The sequence below is a fragment of the Dama dama genome, chromosome 8 (assembly GCF_033118175.1).
Source record: "Dama dama isolate Ldn47 chromosome 8, ASM3311817v1, whole genome shotgun sequence".
Lineage (NCBI taxonomy): Eukaryota > Metazoa > Chordata > Mammalia > Artiodactyla > Cervidae > Dama > Dama dama.
In genome coordinates, this window is record NC_083688.1 from 41,370,065 (window position 1) to 41,397,111 (window position 27,047).

General features: G+C 37.6%; 1 protein-coding gene across 3 annotated transcripts in view; it reads right to left on the reverse strand.

The window, feature by feature from the left end:
• PARD3B (par-3 family cell polarity regulator beta) overlaps window positions 1–27,047 on the reverse strand; it is a 1,129,489-nt gene that overhangs the window by 952,293 nt on the left and 150,149 nt on the right. For all 3 annotated transcript variants that reach the window (XM_061148945.1, XM_061148946.1, XM_061148947.1), the window contains exon 2: window positions 14,633–14,734. In XM_061148945.1, the coding sequence (XP_061004928.1) occupies window positions 14,633–14,734 (102 nt within the window). The remainder of the gene's footprint in view (window positions 1–14,632; window positions 14,735–27,047) is intronic.

A 27,047-nucleotide genomic window follows, 5' to 3' on the forward strand; every position in this document is an offset into this window, starting at 1 on the left:
CCTTTAATCTTTTCCAGCATCAGGGTCGTTTCCAATGAATCAGTTCTTCTCATGACGGAGCCAAAGTATTGAAGCTTCAGTGTCAGTCCTTCCAATGAAAATTTAGGACTGTTTTCCTTTAGGATTGACTGGTTTGATCTCCCTGCAGTCCAAAGGACTCTCAAGAGTCTTCTCCAACACCACAGTTCAAAAGCATCAATTCTTTAGTGCCCAGCTTTCTTTATGGTCCAACTCTCACATCCATACATGACTACTGGGAAAACCATAGCTTTGTCTATACGGACCTTTGTCAGCAAAGTAATGTCTCTGCTTTTTAATATGCTATCTAGGTTGGTCATAGCTTTCTTCCAAGAAGCAAGCATCTTTTCATTTCATAGCTGCAGTCACCATCTGCAGTGATTTTGTAACCCAAGAAAATAAAGTCTATCACTGTTTCCATTGTTTCCCCATCTATTTGCCATGTAATTCATAGGATAATAAAGAATTTAAATTGAGATGTAATTCTCACCAAATGGAAAAATTCCCAATTAATCTTGCCTACTGAATCAAAGTCATGCAAACCAACTAACTGAAATATGCATTTTTAACCTTAGGGGCTTAACTCTTTCACCAACAATTGAAAAACATCTAAAAAGAAGGAAGCAAACAACTTAGGAGACCTATAAACTAAATTAAGAAAGCTTTTCTAATATAAGATAGTGGGTTGGCCAAAAAGTTTGTTTGGAGTTGTCTGCAACACTTACCAGAAAAACTCAAATGAACCTTTTGGCCAACCTCACATATAGAAATAAAAGAGGAAAGAACAAATATACCCCAACCAAGTGGGAATGAGAACAGTGAAAACATGGAGCCCAACTCCTATCATTGTGGGTGACAATTGGGAAACTTCAATCTGTGAGTCACAAAAACATACAACTGAAACAGGCTTACATATAAAGTAATAAATGGTTCATGTGTAATTGGATGTCCCAATTAGGATGGACTTCAGTGTTCACTAAATCCACTGGCTCAGAGGCCATGTCCTTGAAGTCCCCAGGGTGCTGGTTCTCCTTCCATGATAGTTTCCACCTCATGCTGGAAGCTGGAAGATGCAGGAGTTCCAAGCCTCAAAATAGAACGGAATTCAGAGAAACCTCTCCCAGGAGATACAAAGAGCTTTCCCAGAAGGCATCAGCATACCTCTCCATGAGCATCTTTGGCACAAACAGAATCACATCACCATCCTCAAAGTATAGTTGACCTTTGAAGAACAAGAGCTTGAATTGTGCTGATCCACTTACAACCCCCACCTCATGTAAATATACAGTGAACTACACAATCGACAATTAGTTGAATCCTTAGAAATGAAATGGTAGATATGGAGGCCCAACTAAAGGACTTGAGAAATAGTGTAGTTTGACATCTGTGGTGGGTCCTGGAATCAACCACCTGCAGGTTTGGACTAAAGTCACTGGCACACAGATAAAGGCCCACCCAGACTTACCCTTTGACAGGGGTGGTCACATGGAATGAACCATGAGGGAGAGAGATACCTGAACAAAACTGGAGTTCCTCTAGTGGGGATGGATATTGGGTAAGCAGACAACACTGCACAATAATCAGCTACATGGGCCTACCTCATATTTCCAGATTGAAATGCAGGCCTCTTTGGCTCATAGTTGGCCTGTACATGGTCTAATTAAACTCCAAACCTAAAAGAATAGTTCCTGGCAAATGTTTGTGCAACTCTTGCTTAGATAGTCTCAATAACTGAAGTTCATGCTTTATAAAGCAGTATGTACTTTATTGAAGAGCTATTCGTTATATTGAGCTGAAATGTAATTCCTTAAAACCTCATTGGCCCAGCTTCTTGGAACAGCAATAAACGAATTTAGTCCTTCTTTTCTATGATCTCCCAGATAGCTGAAGACAGTTAGCAGACTCCCTTCAGTCCTCAATAGCATCCAAAACAGTGAAAGTGTTAATCCCTTAGTGGTGTCCAACTCTTTGTGACCCCACGGACTGTATCCTGCCAGGATCCCCTGTCCATGGCATTCTCCGTCCATGGGACTCTTCAGGCAAGAATACTGGAGTGGGTTACCATTTCCTTCTCCAGGGGATCTTCCTGACCCAGGGATTGAACCTGGGTCGCCTGCATTGCAGGAGGATTCTTTTACCATCTGGCCACCATGAAGCCCAAAGAGCATCCAGGTTCAGCATTATTAGCAACATTAGGTAATTCCAATAAGTTAACCCAGAGCTTTGTAAAATTTGTATTTAAAGGACCACATTAGGTTCATTTCGAACAGATACAGTGGCTACCCTCAGCTAGCCATCTAGAAAAGTTTTCACCCTGTTATCAATTACAAACTATTAGATTCAACTTTTTGTCTATATATAGCTGCATATTTCAGATTGGTGAGCTATGAGAAACATCTCGAATCATGTTATTTTGCAGTCTCTCAGTCTGCTTATGGTTAAGTATTATGTAAATACCTGTTTCACTTGTAACGGATTTTGAATTGAGATTAATAAAGATATTAAATATGAACAGGCTTCTGTGCTATTTTGCTCCTCTGATTAAAGTCTGCACAAGGAGGCTTTCTTCTTTATTGCTAAGGAAATGTCACTTGATCCTTCAAAATTGATTCATAACATCAAAAGAAGGGAAGCTAAAAAGAGAACTTAAAAAGTTAAAGCAGCAAATATAAAGTTCAGTAATCCTGCCAAAATTCTTTAAGCTTCAATATTCACGGTGGGGATGTACATTTTATCTTTAAACAGAAAATTATATACTTAGAGGACTTTAAAAAGCTACAATTTAAAAAGTTTAAAGAAATTAAATACTCTTATTTACTAAAAATTCATCTGCAGATGTTAAGTCATCTGTAAATACAAATGGAATTTGGAACAAGTACCTCAGAAGTGTTATAAACGTGAATGTGATTTCAAGAGCAGCCCATTTACAATATAGCTAATTAATAATATATAGAGAATGTGGGGTCCTGGAAATGGAAGAACCAGAATCGAAAAACAGCAAACATCATACAAGATTAAGAGTCTGATACAGAGCTACTCCCATGAAATGGCTGAATAGATAGCATCTCCCGGTGACGCTGAAGCTTCATGGGTCACTGGACAGCACTGAGAATATCTCCCAGCTGGCCTGCTTCATTTTCTTTCTTAAATCATGGGATTCCATGTATTCAGGTGCTTTTCTTTCCGTAAGTTTAGCTTATTTCTTGAGATCTCCCTTATCCTAAAAGAGACACCCCACCTCCTTCAAAGGAGGCTCCAGCTCCTTCTCATTTTAAGCAATCTACTGTTAATCGTTAAGAACTAAGCAGCAAACACATACACACAAATGTTATCAAAGTTCCAGAATCATAGAAGAGCTGGGAAGCTGTCACTGTACTGTGGTTTATGCCTTCCTTGTGTATTCCCGGAAGCTCTGGTATCCTTGCTTTGTACTCATTACATTTCTAAGGGTAAATTCTATCTTCCTCCTTTTCATCCTCCTTCCTCCAATTCTCCCCTGTATCCTCTTTGCCAGTTAAAGAGGTCCCTTCTCCCTCTCTGAACACCTTTCTGGAGAACAAGAAGTGAACACTGCTCTCTGTCCACATAACCAGCCTCCTCCTTCCAAACTTCTCTCACATTCCTCTCCTCTGGTTCACTGTTCTTACATGATGGCAAGGCCCTCCCGGACTACAAGTAAACATTTGCTTAAATGCCTCCCTGCCACAGGGAATAAGGGCAAAAGTTCTATATTTGCTCAGTACAACATATTAATATTTCAGAGTGTTACCAGGTACTTACCTGCATTTGATCCTCCTACTAATCTACCAATCCTGTATGGTTGGTGAGGCAGTAGTAAGTGATTTTTAAACTGAGAAAAGTGAGGCTGAAAGAGGTTAGAGTAATAAAATGAAAAACTTGAACTCAAATGGCTAAAGCCCAATGCTCACCCACATAACACTCCATAATATTCCTTGAGTAAAGCTGATCTCAGCTAGATATTGGGGTGGGCAGGGGGGAAACCACAATCTGATTAAATCTATACAAACTTACCTATTAACAATGTGGTGCTCAACTAGCACCCAGAGGTATTTACATTTTTGAAAGACGATGTTTTATAACTTAAGTAGCTTTGTATTCGTGTAATTTCAGGTACCTTAATGAAATTGCCATTTATACATTATATAAATCAAAATAGACGTATTTTTAAAATACTAATGATGGTCACATAACTCTTGGGCATAGATATACCTATACAAATAGCCTCAAAATAAGCTATTGCAAGAGAGAACATTGGTCCAATAACATATGGTTAAAGGCATGCTTCAGAGAAGGCAATGGCAACCCACTCCAGTACTCTTGCCTGGAAAATCCCATGGACGGAGGAGCCTGGTAGGCTGCAGTCCATGGGGTCACTAAGAGTCAGAGATGACTAAGCGACCTCACCTTCACTTTTCACTTTCAAGCACTGGAGAAGGAAATGGCAACCACTCCAGTGTTCTTGCCTGGAGAACCCCAGGAACGGGGGCACTAGGTGGGCTGCCATCTATAGGGCTGTACAGAGTCGGACACGACTGAAGTGACTTAGCAGCAGCAGCAGCAGCAAAGGCAGGCTTATAAAGGAGGAAATGCTGATTTGTTTCTTTTAGAATTACATTTTAGCTCTAAGTAAAGATTATTATAATCTCTAGTTTCATTGCCTTTTTCCCTCCAAACAAACTTGAACTTTTACATATATGTCAAAAATTTTCTTATGTTTTACTGTTGACTATACTCAAATGCCTAGCTAAACTAACAGCACTATCGAGTTTGACCATTTCTTTCCAACTCCCAGTGAAACCTTTGTATCACAGATGTGCACAAGCATGCTCAGGACAAGTGTATATGCCCCCCCCCACACACACACACATCTGTGCACAGATTCTCTGTCGTTCACTCCCACTCACACATATTATCATTGCGAACTAAATTGCAGAAGGCATCAGGGAGAATGTATTGCATACAGGCATCACCTGGATTTCTTTGCTTTATATTACTGTCTCCCAACACCATTTATCTTTGCCATAGTAAGGTCACAAAGGCATTGATTCCAAAGTGCTCCTCTGAGGTTGCAACATGCCTACAAACTGCATCATGATAGAAAGTTTAAAAGACACAACCTAGTTCAGTGGAAGAAAAAAGATGGACAATTAAACCTTCAGTTCCAGTTATAACTATCACTAACTGAGACCAAGCCACAGCTAAGAAGCTCAGATGTTAGCTATTTGAAAAGACTATCCCAATCCTAAAGGAGTGTACAAGACATTTGGAGAGACAAAACTAAGACTTAAGAAGTTAAACCGTAATAAGATTCAGGATTTGAATAAGGCAATTGATGTGTGTTATTAAGCAATAATATATTTTTAAAAGACTACTTAAATGATTTCTACAAAGTTACAGAGTGACAGAGAATTTATTCAGGATTATGATGGTCTGAAAACAAAGTAGAAAAAAATACAATCTGACCTGGATCTTGAAAGATAGCAAAGAATTGAGCAGCAGGAATACACATTATTTGCATGTATAAAGTACTTCCTAATTTCCACTGTATTTTTATATAAAATTTCTCAGTCTTCCCAAAGACACTGTGAAAACATTATCATTAATCATTCATTTTATCAAGGAAAAAAAAACTAGCATTTAGAGTAGTTAAATGGTTTGCTCAAGACCAGAAAACTCACATACATAAACTTATTCACTCACTCATTCCATTCTCCTCCACAACCACCTCAGCAGTTATGAAATGCCAGGCACCTGGCACACAGCAGTGAACAAAGACCCTTTCTTCATGGAGCTTTCATTCTGTAATATACTGAATGAATCCTGGATAAGCAGGAAGTAGGGACAAGTACATTCCAGACACGTCAAATGTCAAGCAAGCCACGGAGCAAAAAAGCCCGTGGTGCTGGAGAGAACAGTCACTATGGTCCTTTCATTCTTGGTGAGGTTGGAGAAGGCTGAGTTTGAGAAAAATAGTTTGGAGACGCTCTGAGCTCTCTAAATAAAATGTATGATCATGAGCTGGAACCTTTATTTTGTATACACTGGAAGGAATGGCACCACTTGGGCAATACTTTGGGAATAAGATAATCTACCTTAATAATAGTAGTAGGTTAATGATAATAACACTTACTGATGACTCACCACAGCCAGGTACTGTCCTAAACACTTCATGTACTAACTTGTAAAATTAGCACTTATTTTAGCTCCAGATGTCCATGAGGAAACTATGGACAAGAAGGGTAAGAAAGTTGCCCAGAGCCAAAAGAGCCAGCAGAGCCAAGAGATGAACTGACTCTTCCTGTGCAGAATGCAAGCTTGCAGGCACTCTGTGCCTCAGAGCATCCGAGGCAAAGAACACAAAGACAAGACTACCAATTCCTCATCAACTAAGTTAACCCTGCATTTTATTTTAGATTTAAATTTAAAAGCTGTAGAAATGGAAAGAGGGGAACAGATACATAAACTAGGTTCAAATAATAAGCTGGATTAAATATTTTTAAAATAACTGCAATACAAGTACAAGCCTGGAAGAAAGAATAGAAGATACTCCTGCTGACAGGAATAAGGAAGTCGGTGGAGGCAACCAACTTGGAGTGGGAAATTCAGCAGTTTTGATCCACACCAGATGTTATCAGGATCCCAGAGAGGAAACGCAAAAATGGACTCAGGAAAGAAATAAGCTGGAAATATGGAGCCTGTAAACTATCCTTGGTTCAGATACTTCTCCTTTGGAAGATGATGGGGTTAAGGTACATGATTGTTGAGGTCTCTTCTACTTCTATGATTCTGTAACTTTATAATTCTATAAGCAGAGAGCATTCTTTAAAAGATTAAGATGAAATTTTTTGGTCAAGATAATCCCTTCGGGCTTCTGCACTTATTTCTGAAACATTCTCCAAACTTCCTGGCAAATGCACTTTCAAAATATCCACAACTGTTGAATCAAAGAAAAACAACCTCCCAAAACCATATTCTGACTTCTTAAAAGTCCAGGGCTTAAAATAGGTGTTTCTCTTTGAAATGGATTCTTATAGACAAAATTAGAATTCAAAAATAATATAGGACCTTTTTTTTTTTTAAGGATTATACCTTAATTTAGCATCCCCTATCCCCAGAAAAACAATATATCTCATAAATTGTTCAACTACATATGGAAAAAGTTATTCTTTATCACCACCAGCCAATAAACGTGCAACCAGTGAATAGGAAGATGGAAAGAAGTCTAAATAGTTTTACAAATCCAAAAATTTTGCTTCAGCCTTAAAACTTACAAAACCGTATGTAAATATCAGTATGGTTGGTAACCATGAAAAACTGACAATCACTAGTTGAAATATAAACCCTGATTGTATTAGCCATGACTCTGTCTCTGAGTTGTGCTAGAAATACAATGAAAATGTATCAGGAAACATCTCCTGTGAGTTGGTTTCTGCGTAGCTGGACACTCCACTAGAGGGCAACAGAGTGTGCTCAGAAAGCGATCTGGGCTTCAGGACTGCCTGGTTTTAGGTCACGAGTTCACTGTGCAAGTCAGTCTTCAGTCCAAAATCACATTAGAACCCTGAATGCTTCTTGGTTTATCAAAAAAAAGTCTTGATAAAAGAATTCGCACTTTAAAATAAGTCATATTGGCATTTTCATTCCCCAAATAATATTAATCTAAATACTTTGTCATAAAAAAATCTTCCTATAAAACTTAAACAATGTAATGACTGTTAAACTAATTTTAAAAGGATTTTTTAAAAAATTAAAATGCACTATAAAACAGTTTGATATTTCAATATTTTAAATATTTAATTTTTAAATCAAAACACACAGGTAGTTATTGCACTAACAACACTATCAAAATCTTACTATTGTTGTTATCAGTTAACCTGGGAAGTTCATCTTTCAGTGTCATATTTTTTTGCCTTTTCACATTGTTCATTGGGTTCAGAGAATGCAATAGTCATAGCAAACACCTTATCCCAACAACACAAGAGAAGAATCTACACATGGACATCACCAGATGGTCAATACTGATATCAGATTGATTATATTCTTTGCAGTCAAAGATGGAGAAGCTCTATACAGTCAGCAAAAACAAGACCGGGAGCTGACTATGGCTCAGATCATGAGGTACTTATTGCCAAATTCAGACTTAAATTGAAGAAAGTAGGGAAAACCACTAGACCATTCTGGTATGACCTAAATCAAATTGCTTACAATTATACAGTGGAAATGACAAATAGATTCAAGGGATTAGATCTGATAGAGAGAGTGCCTGAAGAACTATGGATGGAAGTTTGTTACATTGTACAGGAAGCAGTGATTAAGACCATCCCCCCCCCCCAAAAAAAAAATGCAAAAAGGCAAAACATTTGTCTGAGGAGGCCTTACAAATAGCTGTGAAAAGAAGAGAAGGGAAAGGCAAAGGAGAAAAGGAGAGATATATCCATCTGAATGCAGAGTTCCTAAGAATAGCAAGAAGAGATAAGAAAGCCTTCCTTAGTGATCAATGCAAAGAAATAGAGGAAAACAACAAAATGGGAAAGAGTAGAGATCTCTCCAAGAAAATTAGAGATACCGAGGGAACATTTCATGCATGATGGATGCAATAAAGGACAGAAATGGCACGGATCTAACCGAAGTAGAAGATACTAAGAAGAGGTGACAAGAACAGCAGAACTATATAAAAAACCACGATAGAAAACCAGATAACCATGATGGTTTGATCACTCACCTAGAGACAGACATCCTGGAATGCAAAGTCAAGTGGGTCTTAGAAAGCATCACTATGAACAAAGCTAGTTGAGGTGATGGAATTCAAGTTGAGCTATTTCAAATCTTAAAAGATGATGCCATGAAAGTGCTGCACTCAATATGCCAGCAAATTTGGAGAACTCAGCAATGGCCACAGGACTGGAAAAGGTCACTTTCACTCCAATCCTAAAGAAAGGCAATGCCAAAGAATGCTCAAACTACCACACAATTGCACTCATCTCTAGTAAAGTAATGCTCAAAATTCTCCAAGCCAGGTTTCAATAGTACATGAACCATGAACTTCCAGATGTTCAATCTGGATTTAAAAAAGGCAGAGGAACCAGAGATCAAATTGCCGACATCCGTTGGATCATCAAAAAAGCAAGAGAGTTCCAGAAAAACATCTACTTCTGCTTTATTGACTATGCCAAAGCCTTTGACTATGTGGATCACAACAAACTGGAAAATTCTGAAAGAGATGGGAATACCAGACCACCTGACCTGCCTCCTGAGAAATTTGTATGCAGGTCAGGAAGCAACAGTTAGAACCAGATATGGAACAACAGACTGGTTGCAAATCAGGGAAGAAGTCAAGGCTGTATATTGTGACCCTGCTTATCTAACTTATAAGCAGAGTACATAATGCAAAATGCTGGGCTAGATGAAGCACAACCTGGAATCAAGATTGCTGGAAGAAATATCAATAACCTCAGATACACAGATGACAGCACCCTTATGGCAGAAAGTGAAGAAGAACTAAGAGCCTCTTCATTAAAGTGAAAGAGGAGAGTGAAAGCGGTTAAACATTCAGAAAACTAAGATCATGGCATCTGGTCCCATCCTTCATGGCAAATAGATGGGGAAACAATGGAAACAGTGACACACTATTTTTTTCAGCTCCAATATCGGCACAGATGGTTACTGCAGGCATGAAATTAAAAGATGCTTGCTCCTTGGAGGAAAAGCTATGACCAACCTAGACAGCACATTAAAAAAGCAGAGACATTACTTTGCCAACAAAGGTCTGACTAGTCAAAGCTATGGTTTTTCCAGTAGTCATGTATGGATGTGAGAGTTGGATTATAACAAAAGCTGAGCACTGAAGAACTGATGCTTTTGAACTGTGGTGTTGGAGAAGACTCTTGAGAGTCCCTTGGATGGCAGGGAGATCAAACCAGTCAATCCTAAAGGAAATCAGTCCTGAAGATTCATTGGAAGGACTGATGCTGAAGCTGAAACTCCAATACTTTGGCCACTTGATGGGAAGAACTGACTCATTGGAAAAGACCCTGATGCTGGGAAAGAATGAAGACAGGAGGAGAAGGGGACAACAGATGACGAGATGGTTGGATGGCATCACCAACTCGATGGACATGAGTTTGAGCAAGCTTCAGAAGTTGGTTTTGGACAGGGAAGCCTGGCGTGCTGCAGTCCATGGGGTCTCAAAGAGTCGGACACTATTGAGCAACTGAACTGAACAGTTATCCTTTGAATGCTTAACTATATTCCATAACTAGACTTAAAAGTTTTTATAGTTTATATAGTTTTCCTACACTGACCCTACAAAACTAATTTCATATGCATTTTATAAAGGGCTAAATAAAGACTAAGACATGAAGAAACATACCGAAGCACACACAACTTAACAAGGGATAAAACTGAGTTGAAACTATAATATCTGAGGACCAGATTTCATGGGTGACTCAGGGGGCCAACCTGCCCCTGGTGGAGTCCAGGAGAACTACACTAATCTCTCCAGAATGAATCCCTATGATAGTCAAAGATAAAAACATTCTCCCTATATACCTTAGCATATAGTATAATTATACTTTTGTATATGTAATAAAACAATGGCAGTATTCCAGTTTACAAGATACAAGTTATACATTGCCATGTTTTCCTCGTCCTACAGAATCTTAAAAGTCAAGCTAGTATGAAACTTGAGAAAACCATCATCACTTTAAAAGTTTAAAATAGAGTAAGAGACAGTGTATCAATGTCCTATCGCTGCCAAACAAATCACCTCAAACAGTGAATTCAAACAAGACAGATTTATTGTACAGTTCTGGAGGTGAGAAATCTGAAATGGGCTCACTGGTCTAAAATCAAGCTGTGAGCAGGGCGGTGCTCCTTCTGGAGACATGCCTTTTCTAGCTCCTGGAAGCTATCTACATTCTATGGCTTATTTTCAAATGACACATTGGCCAGTTGACACTTTCTCACACTGTCTCTCTCTAACCCTGACTCTCCTGCTTTCCTCTTTCATGTATAAGGATCCTTACGTTTACATGTAGCCCACCCAAAAAACCCAAGACAATCTCTTCATTTTAAAGTCTCTCGCTTAATTAAATCTGCTATGCAACAGATACTCATGGGTTCTGGGCATTAGGACAGAGACATCTCTGGGGGCCCTGCCTACCTCAGATGGCACAGTACTGCATCTGGTGTACACTATACATGTGAATTGCACATAGTGCTTAGACTGCAGATGTATTCCACAAATCCATTTATAATTAAACTTATAACTGGATTGAATTATCCAGGTCCTGGGAAAGGAGCTACAAGAGAAAGCAACAAAGGTAAAACTAGCAGATCTCTGTAGTAAATCAGATGCAGGCTGCAGGCACAGAGAGTCTGAGTTAACTGTACATGCACAGCATACTAGTTTTGAATTCATTCTGCTACTCTCCATAATTCCATTACATATCTTTTCTTAACGATGGCAGTAACTGTGTAAAAACAAATTCATGCTTATTTATGATCGATGAATTTTCATAATTAGAAATCATAGATACAAACACCCAACACACTGCCTTAGCATATTGCAGAAGAAAAAAAAAATAGGGTGGAGATTTAAACTCTTGGTTCCAGAGGCTGAATCTGCCTTTACTATCTGTGTGAGCTTCAGCAAGTGACTCAATTTCTGTGAACTGTTCTTAGAAATTAAAAATGGGGATAATACATAGCTTCCCTGGGTCAGGGTTCCTTGGGCCAGGAAGATCCCCTGAAGAAGGGAATGGCTACCTACTCTGGTATTCTGCCCTGGAGAATTTCATAGACAGAGGAGCCTGGTGAGCTACAGTTCAAGGGGAAGCAAAGAGTCAGACACAAATGAACCGCTAACACTTTCACTTTTACACAAATACTAGTTATCATAAGACTCAAAATTCCAAAGCTGCTCCAATAATATTTTGACAAAATATAGGCTAGAAATAGTGCAACAGAGCAAAAACTTAGTTCTCCTGTGAAGTGATTTTAACGGGAAATCAAGTTTAAAATAAAAGAAAACCTCTCAAAGAGATACCATATATGCATTATGCACTATGTTGGCCAAAGGAATAACAGAAGACCAAAGACAAACCACTTAGGGTACCAGAAATTTTGAAAGTCATTTCTTTAGAAAATCAATTAAAATCTATTAGCTTCCTGTCTGATTTTTAAGTAGAATACCATTTAACCTCTAACTTCCACTTAAGTGTATTAACAGCTTCAGTCTTTCCTGCTTTCCAATTCTAACTTTCTGTTTTTCCTATGTCACCCTTTCCACTTGGGCCATCAATGGTTCCTAATGTGGTCAGAGTCCTTCCTTGAGCTGAGGTGTGTGGGCTTGAGCACAACAATTCCATATATCCACCCATGTTTCTCTGGGCTTCCTTCTCTGTAAGAGATGATTAGGTAATCAACTTGAAAAACAGTAGAACTACAGCTTCACCCAAGCTCAGTACTGTCTCAAACAATCTTGGGTGAGTTTGAAACATCATTAAACATCCACAAATAACATTTATAAATACCACTTAATCTAAAATGATAGAAAGGAGAGGTTAAAAAGTCTGGCAGAGACTTCTTTCCACACTGGACAACTGGGTTGTAAGGAAATTTTAAGACTGTAGAGAGAATGTCAGAAAGGAAAAAAAAAAAATGCTGTCTTTTTCACTTCTATCATTTTTTAAAAAAGAAAAGGGAATACAATTATTTCTGGCAATATCAAAAGTGTAAATTTTCATCAACTCTGCAGAAAAATATCAATTAGGTTTCACATAGCAGTGTTAAAGCAGATTAAAGAAATGAGTAAACCTGTACCCAAATAGTACTAATTCTTTGCTGGGATTTTAACTGGTTATCTCACTTTTCTACCTTATTTAGTAATGGTGGTGTAGTCCTTTTAAAACAGATTATAGATAATGAAGCTGTTTCTACATCTAGCAAATGGATTATGGTTAAGAAGTGCAATGCCAAGATAGTTAAAAACAATTCTCGAAAAGGAAGGAGGTCCACAGGACAAATGATTTCCCTGCATGGGTCATGGGCTCACCCTTCTTATAATGAGCTCCTGGATGAGGCTGGGGTGAGACATTTTCTTCTGGCTCTTCTTAAACTTGCCACATTTCAGCTTTTCATTTTAATATAGAGGACATCAGTGAAATTTGAAACGGGAAGACCTTTTTCATTAATAAATCACCCAAATATCTGGAGTATTTGGAAAGAAGATGTAGAGAAGAAACAAAGTAAAAAAGGGAAAAAACAGAAGTGAAAATCCTCCCCTTGTGTATCAAGGGAAATACCACTTTATTATTTACCATGAGACCAAAATATAAGAAGTATGCATCAAAATCACATACAGAAAGAGTCAATTGTATAGAAAAAAGTCTTCTTTTTTGCCCAAACTTAAAAGTGTTCTTTGAGAATCAAGTCTGGATAAAGCAGTGTACCGGATATTAATACAAGAAACAAAAAGGAGTTAAAATCTCTCAGTCCATGTCCTCTAGGGGCTTACAATCATTTAGAGAGGTAAGTTTCATATGAAAGAGCTAATTAAAATGCAAAACAAAAGAGGGTTGAAATCCAACAGAAAACAGGGAAATAAATGCATATTATGTGTGAAAGACTAATGTAAATTTCAACAGGACAAAAAATCTGATGGAAAAGGAAAATGCAAATGTAAATATAAGTTCAATAAAGTAGTTATTTATATTCCAGTCTAGTTGATTAAAACACACATACACCCCTACCCTTGGCATAAAAACAATACAGAGATACATGTTTATAGACTTCAATTAGTCTAGTACTAACAGCACTGAGAATGCACAGCAGAAGAAAATTAGAAGTAAGGAGCTTTGGGAAAGCTGCAGTTCAATTCCGGAGAACACATTAGCCATTAATCACAGGAGCCCAACACAGATATAGTAAAAAATAAATAAATAAATGTTCACAGCAGTAAGCCAGCGTGTCCCATTTGAATAGTTTATACCTTTTTCAGTTTCGCATCAGAAGGATCATCCCATTAAAATAAGATATTTGCAGTGGGATTATTTCCACGTATGTGGCAAAACATGTTTAAACTTTTTGAAAGATTCAAGTCAGTGTTGTTCACTTTAGCGATAAAGACAAAGACTATCACTCAAGATTGCTTGCCAGCTACTTTAAGAACAATCTTCACTGTAGTTCTTCATAAGACTTTCCTCTCCATTATAGGCTCTCCTTTGAAACACACGCAAATCCCAAGCATTAAGTTGAACATTTAGCAAAGGCCACAAATAAACTTCAGAGCCAACAATGACAATGAGAATCGCAACAGCTTCAGAGCCTGACACTAATTTACTGAGGCATATCAGGAACTCTTGGGAATGAAGTGTCTGCTAATTAGGCCACCATGAACAGATTCCCAAACCTTGACAAAGTTTTTCCAAGCATCTGATGATGAACTTTGATTTATGGGCTGTCTAGGTAAAAATCGAACAGATGGTACCTTTTAACAATAATTGACACCTGAGTTTGTTAAGGATCTCAGTCTCTGGGAAAACATGTGGCTCTATAGAGGAAAACAACATAGAACACTTTTCAAGTCATCTACCTTATCTTTGTCTTCAACAACATCTGCCAAGACATCATCTGGATCCAGGATTCCTCCATCTGTGTATTCTAAGTGATGAATCTTCACCCAGTATGCAGGATCCTGTGGGAGAACAACCAAGAACTTTCATAACTAAAGCTTTTTTGTAATAAAAGGAAAAATACATTCTAATTTTAAAAATAAACTGACTCATTAAAAATACACTCTAGCAATAATATAACTTTTAAACACCTAACACAAATGTTATCTGTTTATTTAGATATATTTGTGGCACGATTATCCTATTTAAGTCAGTAAATCAAAGTATACATGTTTTAACAGTTTTCCAGAAAGATAAATAGCAATGGAAAAATAAGTTGCCCTACCCATTTGTATAGCATATTCAAGGAATTTTGAATAACCTCTGATTTGGGTAATTCCCAGGGCTTCCCTGGTGGCTCAGACAATAAAGAATCACCTGCAATGCAGGAGACCTGGGTTTGATTCCTGGGTTGGGAAGATCCCCTGGAAAAGGGAATGGCTACCCACTCCAATATTCTTGCCTGATAAATCCCATGGACAGTCCATGGGGTCACAAAGAGCCAAACACGACTGAGAAACTAATACTAGGTAACCCCAAGAATAATCTGGAAAAGAAAGATCTTCTCAAAAGTCCTTTCTGAAACTGAGATCCTAAAGCTGTAGGAAAAAAGTAAAAAGTTAGACATCTGTGATGGTAATAGCTACCATCTCAGGTACACAATGGCAATGAGATGACCAAAATCCTTTTCAACTTTTCACATCTCCGTTCTGTGCACACACCCTCAACTCGGGGACTGGCAATGGTATCTGAAACAAGAGCTCCAGCACTGATTACCAATCCCCAAAGCATGGGAGAAACTGGAACCGCGTCACAGTCGGATGGAGGTGGGAGTGCTCACCGCACTGGGGTTGTGATTTAGGGCATTTCCAAGTATTGTCTTTATAAAAAATTGCTTCAGACTGTAAGGCTTCAGGAATTACTTTCCCAGTTGGATATGTAGCTAGACACTACTCTGATGCAGGTCCATTACTTCTATACTACCTATTTCTGGAAATGATATAGTAGTTACCCGTTATAACAATAAGAACAAGAACCAATGAATGAAGAAAAACATTAATAAATAGTTTTTACCAAAATACCCAAGGCATAATAAATTTGGTTCTGTGATGCTTAGAAAGGCCCTCAGTGTGGGTAACTTCTGAGCTATGAGCACCCAGTACCCACTAAAGAAGCGGATAACAGTTTGTGAGAAGACATAGGAATTCTTATAGGCTAAAGCTCTAAGCCTTTGCTACATGAGTCTTTGTAAAGGGTAAGCCCTAACATAGCCCACAGAATTCAATTGCAGTTTCACAAAAACTAATAGAAATGGTTGCTATATAGCCTTCTCTTTAGTTGATCCTGATAAAAGACAAGGGCATACTATTAAATAATTTTTTAAAGCATCTATTCGGAGGGCTACTGATATGTGATTCAACACATAGCTTTTCAGTAAGTCAACTTGATAAAATTATAGACTTAAAAAATCTGAAGGAATCCTCCTTGGATAATCTTTCAAAACTTCAAAATTAAGTTTTCTATAGAGTATCTAAAGAAGAACTCCAAATAGAATTTTTTATTTTTTTGCTTCTATTACTAGACCTATAGTGTGGAAACATGAATGATTTATTAGGAAATAGCCCAATTCTATTTTGCCAGATATAGAGATCACAAAGATATAAGCAGTGACAACACAACCAGGTAAGAAAGGCATCCATAGTTCAGATTCTTGGATGAAAGAGCTTTGACAACTCAAGGCTAATTGTGCTACAAAAGCTAAGTACAATACAGTAGATTCTAAATAGGGAAGATACTGTGGCAGACAAAATGCTATATGTAACGGCCACTGGACTATATGGAAAAGAGCAAAATAAAACTGCCCCCATGATCTTTGGGAATTCTACCTTTTTGGTATGACTATGCTACAAGGCAACCCACTCCAGTGTTCTTGCCTGGAGAATCCCAGGGACGGGGGAGCCTGGTGGGCTGCCGCCTATGGGGTCGCAGAGAGTCAGACACGACTGAAGCGCCTTAGCAGCAGCAGCAGCATGCTACAACGGCTTCCCTGGTGGCTCAGCTGGTAAAGAATCTGCCCGCAGTGTGGGAGACTTGGGTTCAATCCCTGGGTTGGGAAGATCACATGCAGAAGGAAAAGGCTACCTACTTCAGTATTCTGGCCTGGAAAATTCCATGGGCTGTATAGTCCATGGGGTTGCAAAGAGTCAGACATAACTGAGCAACTTTCACTTTCACCATGCTACAAGCAATGTATTTCTCCAAATCTACATAGAACTTCTAGCTGAAATCTACACACTATTGCATTTTTCCTTATAAAAATATTCCTCTTACCAAAAAAAGTTCCATTTATTTCCATTACTTCCATTGAGTTGGTTTTTGATATATTACAGCTCTGTAGATGAAACTTGCTGATTTTAACTGCATTTATAAAAAACTAAAGAGTTGTTTTATATTCAGTTATTTAAATCAGACATCAAGTTGTCTGCATTTTTCTCATACTGTTTGTTAAAGTGGATTTTATCACTTGAGACTAAGGTAAACAACTCAACCCAACAACTGCTGGTAGAAGTTATTAAAGTATACTTCTTTTCCTGCCTACAGAGAAAGAAAACCAAAGACTTAGATTTAAACCAGGGAAAACTCAGCAAATAGCAGGGAACAGGATCTGATCAATGGCAAAGGGAAGAGCAGATAAGAGGCAGCAAGATGGGTTGTTGCATCCAGGAAGATGCCTCCCTCTCACACACTGGAGGATCTAAGACCTTCTGGAAAGCCAGGCATTGGAGTTGAAACAAAGACATTTATCTCTGGCTTTGATTCAAAAGTACAGAACTTAAGTTTTACAAACTGAAGTCAAGTGAAACAGTAATTTGATACATTTTGAAATCATATACTCAAAATTCAATCAGAAAAAAAAAAAGTCAACTACACAGTGCCAGAACATAATGACTCTTCGCAATTTTAACTCTGTTCAACATTGATAATGCCATTTTATACACTCCCAAAGAGTAAACTAATGACAAACGCACATCTAACGCTGAACAAAAACCAATGAGCTATATGAAAATTGTCTGAGTTAATATTTTGCACATCAAGAGAGATAAATCAACACAGTATGTACCAACTGTGATTTTGTCCCCATGGGATTTTGGCCATGGTGTTATAGATCATTTTAAGAATGTGTGTACAATATTAGCAGCCAATAAGCCATCATAAGGCCATAAATTTAACCTGACTCCTTTATGCATGTAAAAATTTCCACCATTACATCGCAGTCAACATTTTGCATTTCATTTGCTTGGTTTTATTACCATCATGAATAAAACTGATCAAACATGAAAAGATGTTCACATATATGTCTTGGTTCACCCAATTAATCACTTGGAAAAGTTTATTCTATTTTTCATAATTGTGACATTTAATCTACCTTTATATTGCACAAACATTTATAATATGTATTATTTTTAAATTACTTTGAAAATACCCCTAGTACACATGCTATGCACTAAATCATATTACTTATACCCCTAGGAATATTAAAGTATTGAAAAATAACATATTATACATTATGTTTCCTTTACTTCTGATAGTATCTTATCCATTTTTAAAATAATACACAGTTAACTTATATCCTACTGGAAGCTGAAAACTAACCTAAAATGATGAAATGGAAAATGAAATGAAAATGTATGCATTATTAGAAAGAAGACAATTTCTGGATACTTTTAATGATTGAGGTAGAAACTTTCAAACAGGCACTGACATTAACAGCAGCAAATATTCTTCCCTGCAGGCAGTGACATAAAATTTGACCCTATACCCTAGAAAATTTATAATTTCCAATGTTTTGAAGAACAATAATTTTCCACCTACAATACATACAGGCGTTGACAGACAAACAAGACACTATGATGCTGTGACTACCAAGCACTGGGATCATACTGATCATCAAGGGAGAGTTTCTAAATGCCTCTGGTACAAGAAGAGGAAAAAATAGCCTGCATGACCCACAAGGCCCAGGGGTGAGAAGAAGAGTGCTGTGAAGGAAAAGCCAATGGATAGAGAAAGGCTGTGTTTATCAGTGAGCTGTGTTTACCGTGCTCAATAGCATAACTAGGTTCTTTGTGGCTTCATATTTTCAGAAGAAAAATTTTAGCCACTGGAACACAAGAAATGGAATACTACTTTAATGGAAGTTAATGGAAAATTAGAATTTTCCTTGTAGAATTTAACTTCATGAATCTGGTGGGATGTACCCATAAAATGAGATTTCACCATTTTTATCATCATCTTCATCATCACAGCAGATCACTTGTTTTAGTGCCAACAACAGGCCAGGTCCAACAGATATCACGTGTTTTATATGGTTAAGTTGCTTATCTCTCAACATAGTTAACAAAATAGTCATCATAGCTAACAATCCATTTTACAGATGAGGAAAGCAAGGCACCAGTAGGTGAACTTACTTACTGAAGGTCAAATGCTAATGAGACAGCAGAGACAATGTGCGTTTTTTAAACACAGAAAATACTTTAAAGAACTTAACAAAAAGCGCAATTACCTTAGAAGGGAATCACACCCATTTCTACGTACTAAGTCAATGGATCCAAGCAAGCTCTCATTGCTCTGGGCCTCAGCAGCGCACCAGGAGGCTCCCTGGCCTCTGCACGGGGTACATGAAGGTCATAGAGGACACAGTGGGTGACAACAGAAGACCCCAACGTCTCTGTGCGTCCAGTGTTTCACAAGTGAGAGAAGCTTCAGAGCATAACTGCTCATGATTGCGAAGTTAAAGGTTGGGAAGCAATGGAATAAGGAACAGAAAGGGAGTTTGAGGTGTCACAAGTTGGATAGAAAGCTAGGAAGTTTTACGTGCATTCACATTTTAACTAACTGCTTCTTTCATAATCCTCTGGGGTTACTCTCCATTCTACCCCAGACCAAAAGAGAATCAGATGCCCCAGAATCAGGTGCACACCGGAAACAGAGAGCAGTCAGAGCAGGGCTGAAGACTATTTAGGACAGGCAGACAGCAGAAGTCTCTAAATAACCAGACACTGGAGGGAAGAAGAATTTCCAGAAATGATACCTGAGCAAAAGCTCGCAGAGCAGCACTGAGACCTGAAAGGGAAGAATTAAGACAGAAAAGTGGCTTTCCCGATAGCTCAATTGGTAAAGAATCCACATGCAGTGCGGGAGGCCTGGGTTCGATCCCTGGGTTGGGAGATCCCCTGGAGAAGGGAAAGGCTACCCACTCCAGTATTCTGGCCTAGAGAATTCCATAGACTGTATAGTCCATGGGGTCGCAGAGTCAGACATGACTGAGCGACTTTCACTTTCACTTTTTCAAGAGAGAAAGGGTAACACTGACTACAGAGCTTATAAGCTGGCCCTGAATTTAGAACAGTGCTCCACGTTACTGAGATAATCAAGCACAAACTTGAGAAAACATTAATTAGGAAAAGAACGTGAGCGGAGGCCACTTTGGTCAAGTACGTTTCCCAAGAAACCAGGAGAACTAGGATGGAACCAAGGGTTTTTAGACTGGGTTGCAAGTAATAATACCTGGTGAATTCAACAACAGAACTACAATTAACATATAATTTATATATAAAGTGAAGGTGAATTAACTGATCTGTAAATTCACTTCCAGTTATAAAAATATATGACCCAAAAAAATAAAATAAAATAAAATGAAAATCTATGACCCTATCAACAGAAACTTGAATATAGCCATACTAACATCAGATAAACGAGACTAAGTCACATTACTAACGGTAAAAGGGATGTTTCATAATGATTTAGGGATCAATTCAATTGGAAGAAAACTAATTTCAACACATACATTGCCAAAATAGATAATAAACACACACATACATGCACACAAAATCACAATCAGTGGGAGACTTTTAATAGGAAACAAAAAGGTCAGTAAAATATAAATCTGAACACTATTAACAAAGTGACCTTATTTATATCACATATATACAAAACACTGTACCCCCAAAAGACTAGAAAATACATTCTTTACAAGTACACATGGAATAACAAATTTCAGAAATCTGGAATTATTCAGAATTTGCACTCCAATCACAGTGGAATCAATAACAAAAAGAGATCTAGAAAAGACCTGGCTATTTGGAAATTAAGAAATAAAGTTCTGAATAAAACAGAATAAAAAATTAACGGACTTGGAAAACAGCTTAACTTAAAAATTATTAAAATAACATAAAAATAAACGGTGCAGCTAAAACAGTGCCCAATGGAACAATTATGGCCTTAACTGCGAATATTAGCAAAAGTTAAAGCTAAAAGAAGAGCTAAAGCTATGACAAACCTAGACGGCCCATTAAAAAGCAGAGACATCACTTTTCTGACAAAGCTTATAGTCAAAGCTATCATTTTTCCAGTATTCATATATGGATGTGAGAATTGGACCCATAAAGACGGCTGAGCACCAAAGAATTGATGCTTTTGAATTGTGGTGCTGGAGAAGACTCTTGAGAGTTCTTTGGACTGCAAGGAGATAAAATCAAGTCCATCCTAAAAGAAATCAACCCTTAATATTTATTGGAAGGACTGCTGCTGAAGCTGAGACTCCAATACTTTGGCCATCTGATACAAACAGCTGACTCACTAGAAAAGACTGATAATGGGAAAGACTGAAGGCAAAAGAAGAAGGGGAGGGGCAGGGAAAGAGATGGTTAGATAGTATCAATGAACATGAATTTGAGAAAACTCCAGGAGACTGGAGGACAGAGCGGCCTGGCATGCTGCAGTTTGTGGTGTCCCAGTCCGGCGCAACTTAGTGACTGAGCAACAACAAAAAGTCAAGAAGGGAGAAGAGAGCAGCAAAGACAGAAGGAAGGAGATAAACAGAAAAATAACCGATGAGCTAACAAATATGAATCAAAGTTGGTTATATAAAAAGCTTGATAAAATAAATACTTAGCAAGACTGGTAAGTAAAAAAGAGAAAACATGAATTTCCATACTAAGGAAAGAGAAAAGCAATACCATTGTAGATTTCATAGATAAAGAAGATACTGTAAAAAACTTTTAGACCTCCAAAACTGACAATTTATAAAACTGAACAAATTTTTAGAACAAATTTGTTTAAAGTGAACAAATTCTTTGAAAAGGACAACTTGCCAATACAGACAATAAAAAGAAAATATACATGGACAACAGTAAGGAGGTTCCTTCAAAAATTAAAAACAGAGTTACCATATGATCCAGCAATCCCTCTACTGAGCATATATTTGAAAAAGACAAAATCTCTAATTCAAAAAGACCATGTACTCCAGTATTCATAGCAGCAATATTTACAATAGACAAGACATGGAAGCAACCTAAATATCCATTGACAGATGAATGGATAAAAAAAAAAAAAAGACATGGTATACATATACAATGGAATACTACTCAGCCATAAAAAATGAAATACTGCCACATGCAGCAATAACGGATGGACCTAGAGATTATCATACCAAGTGAAGTAAGTCAGACAGAGACAACATATAACAGACATGACTTACATGTGGAATCTAACAGATAACACAAATGAACTTATTTACAAAGCAGAAATAGACTCACAGACATGGAAAACTTATGATTACCAAAGGGGATGGTTAAATTAGGATTATGGGATAAACAGATATACACCATTTATATATAAAACAGATAAACAAGAATTCACTGTATAGCACAGGGAACTATATTCAATATCTTGTAATAACCTATGGATGTGTGTTCAGTTGCTCAGTCATGTCTGACACTTTGCGACCTTACTAACTGTAGCCTGCCAGGCTCCTCTGCCCACGGGATTCTCCAGGCAAGAATACTGGAGTGGGTTGCCATGCCCTCGTCCAGGGGATCTTCTTGATCCAGGGATCCAACTCATGTCTCTCTTAAGTCTCCTGAATTGGCAGGCAGGCTCTTTACTGCGAGTGCCACCTGGGAAAACCTATAATGGGAAAGAATCTGAAAAGTATGTGTATAACTGAATCACTGTGCTGCACAGGTTAAATGAACATAATATTGTAAACCGAGTATACTTCAAGAAAAAATAGAAACTGTACATTAAAAACCAATTTTAAAATTTAATCTATTATTTTAAAGCTTTCTTATAGAGAAAATGACAGGCTCAGATTACTTTGCAGAAAATGTCCCTAAGATTTAAAAAAGAAATAGTGTCAATCTTATAAAATACTTCTGAAAACTACTTCCAGTTTTTTAAGAAATCTCCACATGCAAAACAGAAAAAGAGACACAGATGTACAGAACAAACTTTTGGACTCTGTGGGAGAAGGCAAGGGTGGGATGTTTCAAGAGAACAGCACTGAAACATGTATATTATCTAGGGTGAAACAGATCACCAGCCCAGGTTGGATGCATGAGACAAGTGCTCGGACCTGGTGCACTGGGAAGACCCAGAGGGATCGGGTAGAGAGGGAGGTGGGAGGGGGGATCGGGATGGGAAATACATGTAAATCCATGGCTAATTCATGTCAGTGTATGACAAAAACCACTACAATATTACAAAGTAGTTAGCCTCCAACTAATAAAAATAAATGAAAAAAAAAATACTTCTGAAAACTAGAAAAGAAACTTTTCCAGTCTCATTTTATATGGACAGCATAACATTGATACCAACACTTTACAAGGACATTACAAGAAAATTATAAAAATTTGCATATGGATACATATCTGTAACTCTTACATGAATAAAGCATTAGTAAATCAAATTCAGTGATGTATATAAAGGAGGACACATAATCACCAAGTGGGATTTATTCCAGTAATGCAAAAGTGGTTTAAAAGTCAACAATCAACCAAGGCTATTCACAAAAAAAGGAAGAATAAGGATAAAAATTATATAATCACCACAAATGGATGCAACACAAGCAAATGAGACTATTCACCACCAGTTCACAGTAACTTTTTAGTGAATAAAGTAAACCTGTAACTAAACAAGGCAAGAAAAAACAAAAATTTTTAAATGGTAACGATTATAATGGCATCACAAAATCATATACTTAGAAATAAGTCTAACAAAAATGTATAAATCTTCTATGTTAAAACCCACAAAATATTAGGAAAATTTAAAGGGACATTTTATGAATTGAAAGATTCAAAAATGTAAAGATTTTGATCTTGCTCAAATTAACAAGGTTAGGGTAGGATTGTAAGGATCTGGGACAATCAGGATTCTCAGGTACTGATGATGTGAGTATAAATTTATACAAATATTTTGGAAAATACTGGCAGTATCTGAACATAAACATGGCAAAGAACTTAATATAGACATTCATATAGTTTAGCTATTCCACTCGCAGGTGTATACACAGAAGAAATGAATATTGATATGCAGAATTACCAAAAGAAATGTATTAGAACATTCATAGCAGGATTATTCCTGATACCTAAAAATGTGGAAATAACCCAAATATCTATCACCAATAGAATGGACAAATACCATGTCCATGCAATGGAATACTAAATGTCAACAAGACTAAACTCAAATTTTATAAAACTATATAAGTGGATCTCACAGCACCACATTGAAACAAAAGAGGCTAATACCAAAAAAAGTACATACTATAGGATTCCATGTATAATAAGCTCAAAAACAGGCAGTATTAATTGACATTGAAGTCAGGCAATTGGTTATCTCTGGAGAGGGGAAGGGCAGTGAGTGAAATATACACAAAGGGGCTTATGGGGAAATATTCTATTTCCTGATGTGTATGCTGGCTGTAATTATTTGTCCACGTTTCTGTGTGATATACTTTAAAAACTTCACATAAAAATGGAAGGAACTTTTTGCTTCAAAAACTGATTTTTTCAAACTGAAATACCTACTGGTTTCCTTTGCACAAGACATCTCTACAGATAAACAAATGCAGATAACTAAAAAGCTATTTAGAACAAGTTTCCTTAGAAGTTTAAGAACAAATCTTCAGGCACATAAAAGAAATGCAGGATTCCCAAAAGATGGGGAAGCCAGGTTACCCCACCAACAGAACAGGCAACTCAATGACCACCAGTTACTCAAAACCTCTAAGACCTCCAGAGGAGGTGAAGTGGACCATGGGCTTCAATGAGCCAACAGTGTGACAAGTCTTTGAAAAAATGTTACCTCCATCTCAGGCTGTGATAATACAGATTCTGTGTACAGAACAGAGTAGGTAATAAACTCATCCTATGCTAAAGTGGTCCCCCATATTTACAGAAATTTTTCAAAATTTCTTGAGATAATTTTAGCAAACTGGAGAGCACCTTCATAGGTCATGAAGGTAAGACAGCCCCCTTATCATAACACATAATTTAGGTTTGTTTAAACAAAGGGAAAATTTCACTATCTCAAACACAGTAGAACCACAGTTTATAAGGCACTGAGCTCTTGAAGATATTCAATAAGGAAAAAAGTATCTTATGAAATATGAAATATTTCATATGAAAAATTTCATATGAAGTATGAAATATCTCCCTGAAATCTTTCAGGGAGATATCATGTTGGAGACAAGCCTATCTCCTTTCAATAAGACTAATGATACTTTTTAAAAATTTTATTTATTTTAATTGGAGGCTAATTACTTTACAATATTGTACTGGTTTTCCCATACACTGACATGATTCTGCCACGGGTGTACATGTGTTCCCCATCCTGAACCCCCCTCCCACCTCCCTCCCCATCCCATCCCTCTGGGTCTTCCCAGTGCACCAGCCCCAAGCACTTGTCTCATGCATTGAGCCTGGACTGGCGATTCGTTTCACACTTGATAATATACATGTTTCAATGCCATTCTCCCAAATCACCCCACCCTCGCCCTCTCCCAGAAAGTCCAAAAGACTGTTCTATACATCTGTGTCTCTTTTGCTGTCTCACATACAGAGTTATCGTTACCATCTATCTAAATTCCATATACATGTGTCAGTATACTGTATTGGTGTTTTTCTTTCTGGCTTACTTCACTCTGTATAATAGGGTCCAGTTTCATCCACCTCATTAGAACTGATTCAAATGTATTCTTTTTAATGGCTGAGTAATATTCCATTGTGTATATGTACCACAGCTTTCTTATCCATTCGTCTGCTGATGGGCATCTAGGTTGCTTCCATGTCCTGGCTATTATAAACAGTGCTGCAATGAACATTGGGATGCATGTGTCTCTTTCAATTCTGGTTTCCTCGGTGTGTATGCCCAGGAGTGGGATTGCTGGGTCATATGGCAGTTCTATTTCCAGTTTTCTAAGGAATCTCCACACTGTTCTCCATAGTGGCTGTACTAGTTAAAATGGGGAAGGAAATAATCACCCAAGTCCAAGAAACCCAGAGAGTCCCAAACAGGATAAACCCAAGGCGAAACACCCCAAGACACATATTAATCAAATTAACAAAGATCAAACACAAAGAACAAATATTAAAAGCAGCAAGGGAAAAACAACAAATAACACACAAGGGGATTCCCATAAGGATAACAGCTGATCTTTCAATAGAAACTCTTCAGGCCAGAAGGGAATGGCAGGACATACTCAAAGTGATGAAAGAAAATAACCTACAGCCCAATCACTCTGCCCAGCAGGATCTCATTCAAACATGAAGGAGAAATCAAAAGCTTTACAGACGAGCAAAAGCTGAAAGAATTCAGCACCACCAAATCAGCTCTTCGACAAATGCTAAAGGAACTTCTCTAGACAGGAAACACAAAAAGGGTGTATAAACTCGAACACAAAATAATAAAGTAAATGGCAACAGGATCATACTTATCAATAATTACCTTAAATCTAAATGGGTTGAATGCCCCAACCAAAAGACAAAGACTGGCTGAATGGATACAAAAACAAGACCCCTATATATGTTGTCTACAAGAGACCCACCTCGAAACAAAGGACACATACAGACTGAAAGTGAAGGGCTGGAAAAAGATATTCCATGCAAATAGAAATCAAAAGTAAGCAGGAGTAGCAATACTCATATCAGATAAAATAGACTTTAAAACAAAGGCTGTGAAAAGAGACAAAGATGGACACCACTTTTTTTTTATCCAGGGCTAAAGCATATTATTGTCTTCTCAATTAAGCACCAAAGTATTTGGATTATGTTGGAGACCATGTTCTGTGAGAATGCTTATCTTGAGTATTTAGAGTCACACTCAGACCAGAGATAGACTCACTACCATAGGTACATGGGAAATGAAACAGAGATAGCAGCTCTCTCATTTCACGCATCCTCTGGGATATGTGCTCGTTGCTCATACAAGTAATGCTCATGCATTACTCACCTTCTTATCCCCCTCTTTTTCTTTGGTTGAGCTTTTACAAAGTGAATTTAT